Source organism: Eschscholzia californica, unplaced genomic scaffold (genome assembly GCF_041429995.1).
Source record: "Eschscholzia californica isolate CP2 unplaced genomic scaffold, dmEscCali1.0.p SCAF_1, whole genome shotgun sequence".
Taxonomy (NCBI): domain Eukaryota; kingdom Viridiplantae; phylum Streptophyta; class Magnoliopsida; order Ranunculales; family Papaveraceae; genus Eschscholzia; species Eschscholzia californica.
In genome coordinates this window covers 24,639,542-24,654,785 of record NW_028238198.1, presented here as the reverse complement: position 1 = coordinate 24,654,785, position 15,244 = coordinate 24,639,542, and the positions used below count along the sequence as shown (strand labels likewise).

General features: G+C 34.0%; 1 protein-coding gene and 1 long non-coding RNA gene across 4 annotated transcripts; one reads left to right on the top strand and one right to left on the bottom strand.

The window, feature by feature from the left end:
- Positions 1-5,349: 5,349 nt before the first annotated feature.
- On the bottom strand, positions 5,350-8,367 carry LOC147565366 (uncharacterized). Of its 3 annotated transcripts, none has more exons than XR_015230178.1 (5): positions 8,179-8,367; positions 7,990-8,044; positions 6,992-7,338; positions 6,781-6,868; positions 5,350-5,654 (listed from the first exon to the last, which is right to left on the bottom strand). It is a non-coding gene; the product is annotated as an uncharacterized LOC147565366 (long non-coding RNA). The 3 variants fall into 3 exon arrangements; XR_015230179.1 differs by having other exon boundaries at positions 7,102-7,338; XR_015230177.1 differs by having other exon boundaries at positions 6,992-8,044.
- A 764-nt stretch (positions 8,368-9,131) lies between these two features.
- Positions 9,132-11,144, top strand: LOC147565365 (protein NUCLEAR FUSION DEFECTIVE 4-like). The gene is made up of 2 exons (XM_086651841.1): positions 9,132-10,386; positions 10,528-11,144. The coding sequence occupies exons 1-2, from the start codon at positions 9,146-9,148 to the stop codon at positions 10,961-10,963; spliced, it is 1,677 nt and encodes a 558-aa protein (XP_086507967.1). The 5' UTR covers positions 9,132-9,145; the 3' UTR covers positions 10,964-11,144.
- Positions 11,145-15,244: the final 4,100 nt, after the last annotated feature.

Below are 15,244 nucleotides of genomic sequence, written 5' to 3'. Positions count from 1 at the left end.
CTATATATTAACAACGATATCAATCTTTGCTAAAATTTCATTCACTCAATAGTGTATCGAATTAAATATGAGAACAAGAGCAAAAATAATATCTAACTTGATTGATTATTCAAAATTAAAAAAAAAAACTTAAATTGGAAAGACTTAAAAACAAGAGAATCATTACTCAGTCTTGTGCTAAGAATTGCTCTAACGTCCAATTTGAATCTTGTACAACCCGATTCGTCCCTTCTTAAAAATGTATTCCATATAGGTTGGCGGTAGTGATATTTCCCTATTTGTATTCTTCAAATTTGAGAAACTACATTTTATTGAAATAGGAATTCCAACTCCCGACGTGAAGATTTAGTAATAATAATCCCACTAACAAGGAAACTTCCAATTCTATAATGTATTTTAGTTCTTTTATTTCAGGCTCATAAGAATTTTTCTTGCATCTTTAACTTATAATTATACTAGGTATGACCCGTGCCTACGGCACGGATGCTTTTGTTGAATGAAAGTTTAATAGAATTATGAATCTAAGAAACTAAAGTTATATAGGAGTATAATGTTTTATTCTCAAAATTTGAATTAGACTAATGAATTGAACAAAAAAACAATAATTACGAAATATAGAAAGCGGTATCTAGATATATATGCTTGATTGGTTGTTTGCTCAGACCTCACATGCACTCACCAGAAACACTCGTCGACATTGAATTAAGCACTTAAAGTGTGTTAGTGTAAATGGCTTGAGAAATTAATTGATGTAGTGTTAGTGTAAATGGCTTAACAAATATACTTAAAATTTGTGGCAATTAACAAACTTAATGAGGGGGAGATAGAACCTAAAGGTGAAGTCATTTTGTAGTTGTTTTGTAGAGATAAAAAGGTTGGTAGAAAGAAAAAGTATGAGAAAAAGATGAAGTCATTTTGTAGTTATTTAGTTTAGAGAGATAAAATTATGGACATGATGAAGAAAAGAAGAAAGGTTGTGTGGTTATAAAGATAGCAGAAAACGTTATGTATGAGAATTCTAAAGGTTTCCATAGGAAATGGAAAATTTGTCGAGAGAAATTAAAAGGTAGAATATGTGATTTATATAAATCAATCAATGTGACAATTAATAAATTTAATGACGGGAGATAAAATTTAAAGGCTAGAGTCAGAGTTTAATGAAACGAACTACGGTCTATACTAACGTTTGTCTCAAAACATTTTGTGTTTTGTCAAATTTTAAAGCAAAGTTTAAGGTTTCATACCAAAATCAAAGAGAATTTTAGAAACTGATCGTATAATCAAACAACAAAATTCAAAATTTTGATTGTAAGAGGCAGTTTCTAAAAATTGAAGAGGAGGTTTAAGAGGCAGCAATAGGCAGTTTCCAAATTGGGATGGTTTCCAATTTTTTGGCTCAATAGGCAGTTTCCAATTTTTTGGCTTATAATATATATAAATAGGGGTTGAGTGCTTTGTAATCAATACACCAACACAAGCAACAACAACTCTTCTTTAGAGAGCTAGAGAGAGAGCAAGAGTGAGAGAAATTTTTCATAGTCTTTTGAGCGGTGTTAAATTTCTCGGTCGTCGAAGATTTAGTATAGAAGGTTATTACTATACGGTACCATCTTGGGACGAACTTGCGGATTGTGTTAGTCGTCTTCATCTATCCTTCAATAAAGATTTCTTGTTCGCCCGAGGACGTAGGCTTTAAAGCCGAACCTCGTTAAATTCTGTTCGCATATTTGATTTTGACTTAGCTTTTCGATTAATCTTCAAAATCGGATCAATTTCTAGGATAGGTTCGATAGCTTCCGCGACTTATAGTTATAACATGAACCATATAGCCTCAAACAAAAAGTAAAGAAACTACTTGTCAACCTATTGTATTCCAAATGGAACGAATTAGGATTTCAAGTTTTAATTACATTAGTCCAACACACTGCAGAATCATTCTCTAATAAGACTTCAAATAATATCATAAAGTTGGAAAGTTCTTTCTCCCTTATGTTTATTTTTTTCCTTTAGCTTTTTAGTTTTCCATCAGATGTCGAGACTTCCTAAGATAACTTTTTCAAGGCTGATGCAAACTTGATCTAGGAAAATTGTAGTTAGTTTTTTAGTTCTATTTGGAATCCTTCTTTTCGTTGATCTTCCAGTAACCATGAAAATCACATAAAGAAAACAGAAACGAACCGCAATCCAAAACCCTTTGCAACAAACAATTATTCTCAATACGTTTTCTGAAAGCTCATCCACATGACAAACTTACCGGATTTGTGATCCCTTTTGCCAGTTCTATATTATGGGTTCCCTGGTGATATTATTTTTGTTTTGTTGCTTTGCATTCTTTGTTCTATGTTTTTCCAAATAAGGTTAAAAGAACCCAATATTTTTTAGCACAATTAAAGTGAAGAAAGTTAAAAAAACCTATATCAAAATTTACAATATAATAGCTAACATGAAGACAAATAAATTGTGAAATTGTAGTTACAATGGTTCGGTAGAAATGTAGAACAAAAATCAACTGATTTTCCTCTTTCACATCTTTATGCCATATTTTCTGGTTTATAAACAAATATTGAAGATGAGAAACAAAAACATTGAACACAAAAAAAACATAAACATTGGACTATAAATAGAATAAAATGAATTTTTCAAGGTTGAACCATCTTCAAATCAACCAAGAAACTATACTATGAGATTCACAAATTAACCTTGAAACAACTTTGATGAAGAAAGAAACACAGACATTGGGCTCTGAATGCAATTAATACTTGCACCTTGAATTTAACTCTCTAGGATGAACCAACATCAAATTAATCAAAAAATGTTAAGATCAGGTCCACATTAATCGGTAGCAACTCGAAAAATAAATTTATTGTGAAACTGTAGTTACCATGGTTCGGTAGGAATGCAAGACGAAATTAACTGATTTACCTCTTTCACATCTTTACGCCATATTTTCTTGTTTATAAACAAATATTGAATGTGAGAAACAAAAACATTGAACACAAAAGAAACATAAACATTGTTGGACTATAAATAGAATGAGTATAGACACCTTAAAATGAATTCTGCGAGGATGAACCATCTTCAAATCAATGAAGAAATTGTACTATCAGATTCACAAACCTTGAAACAACTTTGATGAAGAAAGAAACACAAACATTAATACTTGCACTTTGAATCCAACTCTCTAGGCTGAACCAACATCAAATCAATCAAAAAATGAAATGTTAAAATTAGGTCCACATTAGTCAGTGGCAACTAAAAAAAATAAATTTAGAAAAATATTATATGATCGATTTAAATCAACTTCAAATTAGTGTTATTCCAAACCAAGCAAATGTATTATATAGATTGTTGTCCAACTTCCGTCCATCAATTTCGAATCAACTTCAAATTAGTGTTATTCCAAACCAAATTAAAATAGAGACAAATATGCTAAAAATTTAGAAAGAGAAACTGTATAAATTACATATGAAGATGGAGGTGAAGATGAAATCAAGCAAATGTATTATATAGATTGTTGTCCAACTTCCCTCCATAAGATTTTTAACTAAAACTCCCATCATTTAGTTTGTAACTGAAAATCATTTAATCAGATTAAATAAAAAATGTGAGAGGTTGATTAAATGGGAAGAAATTTAGTTTGTAACGGCCAAATTAATGACTTTTTAACGTGAATCATAATTGGAAGCATCTAAAGGTTGATATTAGTGTTGATCGGCGACGGACGTTTGGATTTATCCCAATGTTTGTCCCAGTCAACAATAAATAAGAGCTATGCACGTATTATTTGTTTTGTTAATCTTAAATAAATAGAGGGTCAAGATTTATAATGGGATAACGGACGGCTAGATTTATCTTTAGTTTGTCTTTGTTTTGTCTTTGGTTTGTCCCAGTCAGCACTCAACATCATGTTTTATTATATAGACTAGATATAACCCGTGCCTTCGGCACTTAGAAATTCATTCAATGAGTTATGCTAGTGATGAACTAATAAAAGAAATGAATATGAGTGAACCATAGAAATTTCTATCAAAACAATAATATACAACAAAAGTAATTCTAGAGCCATATAAATCTACAAAAAAAAAAACCCTAATTAGACATGATATATGATTACAAAAAAAATAACTCCACCAAATGAATTTTCGAGCCATATCAATCTACAAAAGTAAAATCAAACATGAACCAGAGAATTGAGACTAAATAAACTAAAATAAGAAAGTTGGAAAGAAAGAAATACAGAAAGGGGAGTTGCACAACTTAGTGCCTATTAGTGAAAAGTGAAATAATGGGACAAAGCCGTTAAGAGAGAATGCTGAGGGCTTGATACACAATAGTTAGTTATTCTTGGAAAGCTTGTTTACCTAAGAATTAGTGGAAAAGGACACAGTAACTGTAGATACAAAAGTTGTGAGGGAGAGTGTTGGGGAAGTAAATTGTAAGTTCATAATGAATTCTCAATTTCGTGTTTATGTAGCTTTGGTACGATAGAGGTTGAATGATAAACTAAACCTAAAGTGATTTTAAATTGTCTTAAAACCTAGTGAGAGCAAACAAAACCTACCATGAACAGCAAATGCCCAATGGCCCTTGAGACAAAAATAGAAGACCAGGATTTCATCAACAATTATTTTTTTGTAATTAACTAAAAATATGTGTTGTTCATCGAAATAATAATAATTTAGTTACATTTACAGAATAGAGATGGAAGTATATGTTACAAACTCGACCGCTGCAACTAACCTAAACATTTGTGATTGTAAAATCTTTTGTGCTTATTCTCGAATTTGAATAATTAAATGGTAATTGAAAATTACAAAATTGAGTGATCTTAGAGAAGTACCAAAGCTGAGGGCGACATGAAGTTGTTGAGATGTTAGCTTTATATAAGCCCCTTCGGCCTACAAACTCTTTGGCATTGATGAGACCAATTTGCTTGCCTGCAATGTAGAACAACTAACAATACAAAAGCTCGTCCATTCCTCTAGTGGAAGAAAACGACAAATTCATCACCACTGCTAGAACAGAAAATTCACATTTTACCCAACTCTCGTTCTATTTAGAAAAATAACGTAGTATGTAGAAAAAGTTTCAGATATCTTCTCTTTAAGAAATCATTCACAAGAGTAGCAAGACATTCAAAACCGAAAAATGTAATGTAAAACCATAGCGACCTCCTAACTATTATGCTCAAAATCTCGTCCAATGCAGAAGCACTTGTATTTTCAAATCGGAAAGAAATATTGTTCCTAGACAAATATATACAAGGCGAGAAAGCAGACTCATCAGGTTGTGTAGCATTTAATCTGTAGATGATGAAGAATGAAATTGAGTGCACTGATGAACACAAGATTTAACATAATATCAACTCATATAAGTGCTCAACTAACTAACAGGCCTTACAGTAGATCTTCATCATCTAGGATATTCTTAGAAGGGGAGATACATACAAATAATTGTAATGAAAAATACTTAATTACAGAAAAATCGAAGGAATTGAACCCGATGAAGAGAATGGTCGAAGTTCAGAGTTAGTTAAAGAATATTTGCTTCAAGGAATGAAGACCCTAAGTATCTTTATCTTGAAAAACTTTGTCGCCTCCTCGAATGCTGGAAAGGCCCTCTTTGAACCACTCGAAGTTGTCGAAAAGCAAAATCTGCTAACGGAAGAGGATATTTCAATGCGATTAAAATTTTTGCTGTAAAGATCACTGTTATATATTGTTTGATCAATATCAATGAGATTGTGCATTCAATAGTATACCAATGCTTGTTTCTTAATTGCATTCTGGAAAATAATTCGAGCAAATTCCTTAATAAACTGAGTAACTAACAGAAGTTTGTCGAGCAATACAAACTTTAATATTTCAAGCTCGGTGAAAATTTACACTTTCCAATAAACCAAAACCAAGAAGAGCATAACCAATTATTCAAATAGGTGGCAACCAAAAATAAAAGAAAATCAAAATATTAATCAACTATCGGGTTGGAGGGTTGAATATTAGATGATATATAATGAGGGTTGAAGAGATTGGATCTAGGCTTCAAGTAATAATCAAGAGAATGAAATATTTGGAAAAATTATTACCAACATAAAGCAAATGAGATTTTTTTTTTCTGATAATCAAATGTTAAAAATAAGTAAAGAACACTGAGTTGTATTTATTGCAAATCATCTGTCTCTATTCCTATGTGCAACTTAATTCATAATACACCTCTATTCCCGAAACCAAATCGAGGAGTCGGAATTACGGCAAACAAAAATAATAAACCCATCGCCGGCAAATAAAAAATAAACCCATCGCCGGCAAACAAAAAATAAACCTCCGTTGAAATTGCTCACCAGAAATCCGATGAACTAAACCTTTCTTACCAAATACATAGGCACATCGATTTATATGGAGGTCAAAACAAACTTATTACACATCAACTTTAGTATTCAACACTGTTCGACGAGATAAACCAAACATAAGTTGTTCATGTTTACAGGTTTCTTTAGTTACGTAAATGTAAGGCTTAGTGAAGAAAAACACCGTAAAAGTAACTGATGGGGGTCTAAGCAAACAACAATTTCCATTCGAAGGATATTACCATATAAATTTTTCTTTTTATTTCAGTTTCAAACAAACCATAAATTCTTCTTTCCTTACCTATAACTGGGAAATTATACCAAAGTTGCCGCAAATGATGAATTGTGCTTTAAACTCATGAGAAAGTAGAGATAAATAAAGAAAAAAGTGAAAGTGGAAATAAATAAAGAAAATAGTAACTTAATGAAATTACCCATTCAGAAGAATCTCTTAAAAAGTGGTCCAAGGGATATCTTCTTTAATTTCTTTCTCATGATACCTTAGTGTTCAACATTTGCATACTGCAAACATGAACCACCAGAAAAAAAAGATTAATTAAAATCTAATTCATGCCTAAAGCAGACGATTATATAATCAAAGTTGAAATGATTCAGAAATGCTTAGGGATGAGTAAATAACCTCACCTAGGTCTATGTATATGTAATGTATTAGTATAGTCCTGACAAAGGGCGTGCAGACACCTATTTTAATGTACATATGAGTTGCATCCTACGTACATGAATATCAGATATACCTTTAAAATATAAAAATGAAATTGCTTCAATGAACAACGCCAGTAGTAGCTCTCCTTTCGAGTTTTTAGTAGATTAGTAGCCTACCATACATTTAATTTGAATGAAACTGATGTCGACCACAAAAAGATGGAGCAACATACTCGTAACACGATGTCAACTCATACGTTACAAGCACTCAGACATAACCAAGCAGCATAAAATGCTAGATTGCTTTACGCTTCTTCAACCCACACATTCTACAGCAATAAAAAAATATCTAAGTAGTAATTCGTACCAAAAAATTTCAAGTCATTTTCTTCAATCTAATGAACACAATTTTGAGTTTATCAATACTAATATGATTGGGAAAGAGAAAAATTATAATACAAGCATGTATGCCACAATCCCATTTTGAATGGAAAAGAATAAAGAACACCCAAACCTGAACACAATTCTAACATGTAAATATGAATCAGATTACATCAAGTCTTTGCAAATTAGAGAACAAAAGGGAAGAGTTGAGAGATTGAAGAAGTTGATTAGTTGAACCTACCAAAGCTTAGCCACCAAAAGATCTAACAAACAAAATCGTAAATTCGTAATTGTGATGAAATAACATATCAACGCCGTAATGAGTTCATTTAGGAGATTTGTCGAACACTTAGTGTGTGTCAATGGTAAACATTGTAGGTCTCAATTTATCTAAGCACAATTAAAAAGAGAACAAAGAAGAAAAATCTAAATCATATTAAAGTTATCAGTCAGCAATATCAAAGTTCTCCTCCATGAATCAGAATAAATAAACCTTAAAAAATTTACATAGAAAGAGAGAGTGTGTATACTTGTACAGAATGAAACAGTAAAACACTTAGAGATAAAAGATAATTAGAGAGATGAAAAGGTATTACCATATTCCAGGAACATCCAGTGAATCTATTCTTAATCGGGAAAAATCTTATAGACCTGTAAAGATTGAAACAAAGAAATACGGAGTATGATACTGTAAAGATTGAAACAATAAAACCATAATCTAAAGAAAGAGAGAGAGATGGAGAGAAAAAATGAAATCTAAGTAATATCAGAAAGGGAAGAGAGACCTAGTGAGCAACTGTTGGAACATGGATTTGGGAGGTTTGTTTTGTTCGATCTGGGGAGATGGTAAGTTCGTAACGGAAGGACATTAATTTATGAAGAAGACTGAAATTCTGCAAAGAAGGGAAATTGTAACGCGCCAAAGGATGCAACGCGCGAATGGAGTTGACGGTGGAGATGATGACATCGGACATACCAGATTTAGGGGTTTATTTACTTTCCCTTATTTAGTGGGTGATTAAACTTCTAAAAATTAGAGTGGGTAATAGATCAAAGAGTGTGGATGCAATCGAAAATACAACGGACGACCGGATTTGTCTTTCGACTTGTCCCAGTCAGCACAAAACATTGTGTTTTGTTATATAGATATGACACTTATTTCGGTTCGGTTCGAGCTCCACGGACTTGTCAGAAAAAAGACCTAACCGGACCTAAAGACCTATTCAACCAAAAAAAGACCGACCATTTTAGACCGCGGTTTTTTGGTCCGGCTTTTTTTTGTCCGGTCTGGTTCGGTTTTCACCGGTCTTTCAGTCTACGTGACTTTTAGTTTCACCCCTAATTATGGGTAGCTTGAAGCATGTGACAAAATCATGTTAATAGCAAGATTATTGAACGGAAAACCATAACAAATCTTTATTGAAGAAAGAGAACGTGGAGAGAAAGAAAACAGACAAAGAAAAGAGGGTGCTCGGGAGGCCCCTATGTTAGTTTTGAAAAACACGGTAGGCCCCTTTATTAGTTTTGGGAGGCGTCTATAGACCTCCCATAAAATTTTCCTATTTGTATAATTGTATCATGTTTTGAACTCTTAGAATCAGACAAAATAGAAACAAGCATAAGTCACTCTCAAAATAGAAACATATCCGCCGGAACTGCCCTATAAAAAGCTCCAACCCAGTCCAAACAACATTAAGTTTCTTTTTGTTTTTCTTTTATTTTTCTTTTGTTTGTATTTTAGTATACAAAATAATGATGTCTAGATCATCAATTTTTCAATGGCTAAGTTTAGTGGGTATTATATGGTTACAATCTTTCAATGGAACTAATACTGATTTTGCAGCGTATTCTTCACAACTAAAACAAATTTTATCGATCTCTCAAGTTCAATTAAACAATCTCGCTTTCGCCTCTGATGCTGGAAAGATTTTCGGTTGGTTCTCTGGTTTTGCTGCTGTGTATTTACCCTTACCGATTGTTCTTCTCATTGGTTCAATTCTTGGTTTGATTGGTTATGGATTTCAATACCTTTTCATCATTCAGAAGATATCTTTTTTATCTTATTGGCATATTTTCTTACTCAATATTTTAGCAGGAAATAGTATTTGTTGGATTAATACAGTTTGTTACATGACCATTATACGAAATTTTTCTTTCAATCCTCAAGTTGCCGTCGGTTTATCGACTAGTTATGTTGGATTAAGCGCCAAGGTTTATACGGTTATTACCGATGCTATCGCTTCTTCTCTTTTTAGTAGTACTAGTAAAGCAAAATCATATCTTCTTCTCAACTCAATTACACCCATGTTGGTTTCACTAGTAACTATACCGGTACTAGGAGATATCAACAAGAATACGGATAAAGAAAACGATGCGAATGGGCAGAAACAGAGTCACCGAGTATTCACCGTGTTGTTTTTGGTAACAATACTTACTGGAGTGTATAGTGTAGTTGGTAGTTTGGGATGGAAGATTATCACATTAAACCCGATAGCTTACGCTATGGGTCTTGGAGCACTCTTGGTTATACCTTTAATGATCCCCATAGTTTTAAGTATTCAAACTTTGATATCGAAGTGGTCGATTAAACAAATAAACAAGAGGATATATGATATGGGTTGGAACCATAATGAGGTAGATGGAAGAGTTGAAGTGGTAGTAATTGAAGTGAAAGAAGAAGGACTAGTTGTTAAAGAACATGAAGATAGTACTTGCAGTATTAGTAGTAGTAACGGTGAGAGCGAAGTCGATATGATATTGACAAGTAGTAGAGAAGAAATTGGGGTGATGGAGATGGTGAAGAGAGTAGAGTTTTGGTTGTATTTTTTCGTCTACATGTTTGGAGCAACACTAGGGTTAGTGTTCATGAATAATTTGGGACAAATAGCAGAGAGTTGTGGTCTTTCTACAAAGGCTTCTTCATTGGTCTCTTTATCCTCTTCTTTCGGGTTTTTCGGTCGTCTCTTACCATCTCTTTTGCAGCATTTTGCCAAGTAAGTATCTTTATCTCTTCCTCTCGCTCTCTTTTTTCATTATTTCAATCTGATTCGTCTGACTATTCTTACGAGTCACACAAAACCTAACATTCTAAAATCATGAGTCGAATCTAACTAATTTAATGTGTACAATTGCAGGAGTAGAAAATACATGGGTTCAACAACATCATCAATGGTGACACTAATGGTGCCAATAGCAGTTTCATTTCTTCTACTAGTAATCAACACAAGCACCATCTCATTATACATTAGTACTGTGGTCATAGGAGTTTGTACTGGAGCATTCACTTCCTTAACTGTACCAGCCACAACTGACCTATTTGGGACTAAAAACTTTGGTGTCAATCATAATATTGTGGTTGCCAATATCCCCATTGGGTCTTTTGCCTTTGGGTATTCAGCAGCAATTCTCTATCAGATCAAATCAAAATTGTTAGCAAATGATAATGGTGTTTGTATAGGAGCTGATTGTTACAGGACCACTTTCTTAATATGGGGTTTCTTTTCTTCTCTCGGAACCGTCCTTGCTTTCATCCTTTACTTCCGTACTCGTAAATTTTATTCAAATAAATAGATACAAGTTCTACAAAGTTGTAATTCGTTTGACAGAATCTTTTACTTGATTATAGCCGACGATGTCGTTGGCTGAGTTAGCCACCGTCAATAATTAATCATTATTCTTGTGGACAAAGTAGTTGCGGTGGGGATCGCTTCATTAATTAAATATTGTCTAAATAGTAAAAGAACTTCTAAAATGTGTGTATGTTGTTGATCTCTTAACATTTTCGTTTACGGCTTTATTATCAGTAAAAATCATAGTTAGTTCTTGTATGGACTCTTAAGAAATATCGAACTGTTATTCTAAAGAGGTTAAAATTGTCAAAATGATACGTTTTGAATATGTGGTGAATAAATGATATTTTTTGAGTCATCGCTTTCATAGATATCAATTCTTTTATTGTAAAGAAAAGCTTGAAGAAAACAATTTTGAGGGATCAAGTTTTCTCATGTTGTTTTCTTCGAAGAAATAAAATCTTATTTGTTGCCGGAAATCAACATGTGAATTTACTAAAGTTAATTTTATGTCCATTCTTAATGGGAAAAAAAATGGGATTTTGTTCGCTCACTGTTCTGTTGAATCCCGACTAAAGTATGTGACAAAATTATTTTTATCTTTAAATCCAGTCTGACTATATATCTTAGTCGGGATTCAACTAGGGTAATAGTGTGATCATACAGATTATTTCTCTTGTAATGTGAAAGATACATCGAAACTTATAAAGTTGTATGAAACCACCATGAATACGATATATAGAAACTTATAAAGTTGTATGAAACCGTCATGAATTGACAGTATCCAACCTTTTTATCTAGAAAAGCTAGAGTGTGAAAAGAGATTAACCATAGAATGTCTTATCATATGCATGCTCAGAGGAAATAAGGGGGAACAATGATCTTTATATAATTGTCAAAATCTTGTTACCCTTATAAGTTATGTTTTAGTTCTGATGCAGGCGCATAGGCGTGTGGGCCCACGTCCACGCGTGCCCACACCCTATTAAGTCATAATAGTAGTTTATTTAGTAGAAAAGAAGTTACTATAATTTGATATTTCTTTATTTTAAAGTTTCTATGTTTGAGTAGTTTATTATTTTAGGAATCCTAGTTTGAGTCTATCTAGGAAGGTTTATTATCTTATAAAAGGGGATCTAGTCTATGTTATTATTCACCTTGAAGAGAAAATCAATTGAAGTTAATAAGAATTTAAGTTTAGTTTATCGTTTTCTTTAATTGTTCTTAGTTTATTTTATTATTCCGCTGCGTCTACATCAAGCTTGTTGATGTTATCCCATTCGGAGGCAAAAGTTGGTGTCTTCTCTTTGATTGTTGGAGTAGGAACGGTAGGATTAACCATTGTGATCGGTTAAAAAAAAAATGGCTCTGATACCACTTGATGTAGACGTAGCGGAATAATAAAATAAACTAAGAACAATTAAAGAAAACGATAAACTAAACTTAAATTCTTATTAACTTCAATTGATTTTCTCTTCAAGGTGAATAATAACATAGACTAGATCCTCTTTTATAAGATAATAAACCTTCCTAGATAGACTCAAACTAGGATTCCTAAAATAATAAACTACTCAAACATAGAAACTTTAAAATAAAGAAATATCAAATTATAGTAACTTCTTTTCTACTAAATAAACTACTATTATGACTTAATAGGGTGTGGGCACGCGTGAACGTGGGCCCACACGCCTATGCGCCTGCATCAAGTTCAGTCGAGTTCATTGATATTTAACAACAACCTAGTATTACTCTGTTTGGGTAATAATATATGTAATTTTTTTATATATCAAAATAACATATCACGTATAGTAAAAACATATTGCATGAATATATTATAAAGATAGAATAACAATATAATTTCTATGAAAACGACTTAAGTTATAGTTTCTTGTTAAAATTTGTAATTTGTTGTTGTCCCCTTGAGTACTATTGATTGCATTCAATTTGTAAGTCTTCACATTCACACATTTTCTCATTAATGTAGGGACTGATGTGGATTAATAATACCCATTAGAAGTCTTCAAGTACTATAGTTTCTTGTTACACCAAAAAGGGGTTAGCTTCTCAGTTTCTCCTTCTCTGGTTTTTGTTGTTGATGATGTGAGTGCAGTTAGTTTGGTATTGTGTTAGGCTTTGAAGTTTCGTAATTAGAAATGGGCTTTCTGGACCCGGGTTTTCCCAAACACCCAGCCAAAACGTCCCACCAGAAAATTCTTACAAGGCCAGGCTTGGACTTGGGCTTAGACTTAAGCTCTCCTTATCTCATCTAGGGGTGGGATTTTGGCCCGGAAACCCGGAACCCGCCCACGACCGTCCGAGTCCGAAGGGTCCGTGATCGTCCGATGCCCAAATCAGTCCGTACCCGCCCGACCGAAAGATCTTAAGCGGACGGACGCGGGCATAGGTCTTTACCTGGTGGTCCGACCGAGTCCGCCCGCTTATATCGTTCGCCCGACCGACCCCGTCCACACCCGTCCGTTTATCCTAACCGTTATACCCGCCCGCCTATATGATTGATTTTAAGCCTTTAGATTTGTAGAGTTAGCTACAACCATTAGATTTCAAGAGTAAAAATAAATAACCCTAGAAATCACTTTTCTTAATCTTGTCTTCGTCGTTCTACTTCTTTAGTCTCTATCTCCTCCAAAATCTCAGTATCTTATCAATAACTCGAGAATCCACAATAAACCGATCGTAATCCATGAGAATAGCATAGAAACCGATCATAATCCATGAGAAATCCTAATGCTTATCTTGCGATTTTGAATTCATTTACTTTTTAAAATTGTAAAGTGGGAGTTTTAGAAAGTTGTATTTAGCGACTAAACATTTTTAATTTCGAATAAAAATTTCTTTATTTGTTCATTAGTGACCGGTGCCCGCCCGACCGATACCCGGTTTGCCCGACTATCAAAACGGTCACGGACGGGCACTTTGTTGGAGAAAAATCCGAAATGTCCGCCCATTTTGTCCGGATGTCCGAGTGGACACTTAGGACTCGTGTCCGTTCCGTCCGGACCGGTTGAGTTAGTGTCCGTTTCCCGCCCGTCCGGACCGATTCCCACCCCTAATCTCATCTCATCATGTGAAGGGTTAAAGGCGTCTCTCTTAACGCAAATTTTTAGGAAGTACGAACGGCCTTTTTTCAACACGACCGGGTGTGAACTTTGTTAGAAACAATTGTGAAACAATGAATTAAAGACAACCATGTCTGAAAATGAGAGATAGAGATAGACAGATCAATCAGTTGTTGTGGGACAATCCAAAAAAAAGACCTCCTTTTATATTTTTCTCACGAAGATCCTGGGCAGATTGGGGGGGGAGTTGTTTTCCGGCGTCCTCTTTAGACAGAGAAGAAGTGGTGGTCTCAGTGAGAAGGGGATTGTGCTGTGAAGGACAACTTGAAGGAAGGAGGCGTCTCACTTAAGGCAAAATTGAGAGAGAGTTTGTGAAGGAAGGAGGCGCCTATAACAGTTACAGAAGTCCCCTATAAAACTCTCCCTAAAAATAATGTGTATAACAAAAACTTGAGGCATGTAAAATCTTGGTGCGTCTAAAGCCGTCTCCCGTAATTTCTATAGGGATCTCCCAAGAGTGTTTGATCGTTGTCAAATCCTGACAACTGTGGGGACACCCACTCGGACTGACAAGTCCGAGGCCCAAAACAAGCTTCGAATTGGGCCAGTTTGAGAGGAATCAGACTGTCTAGTCCGAGGGTCTCTGACAGGGCAGTCTGTGGATCTAAAACTTAAACTTGTTTCAATCAAAAGTGATTATGGGTACGTATGATCAAAAGTGGTTATGGGTAGCTTGAAGCGTGTGACGAAATCATGTTAATATTGAGAAAGAAAGAGGTCTGAAGCTTAAACTTTTGGACCATTAAAATAAACCTTAAGGGAGTTTGACAACCTACTTTAGCCCTATAATGAGATTAAATCTTAAACGGAAAACCATAACAATTCTTTGTCTCATCTATTAGCAAGCTCGGATCATCAAGATCTTTGAAGAAAATGAAAGTAGAGAGAGAAACAAAACAAACGAAGAAGATAAGAGGAAGAGGGGATGTCCGGGGGGCCTCAATGTTAGTTTTGGGAAGCACCTAGAGACGGTTAGAACCTGAAAGTAAAACTGATTTATTAAGAAGTTCATTATCCCTATTTATACATTGAGTTCGAAATCAGAGAGAGAGAGAGATAAAGAACAATTATAGAGAGAGAAAGTAATCTTAACTAACTTGTTAGTTACACTAAACAAACTCTTAACAGACTAATCTAATTATCCA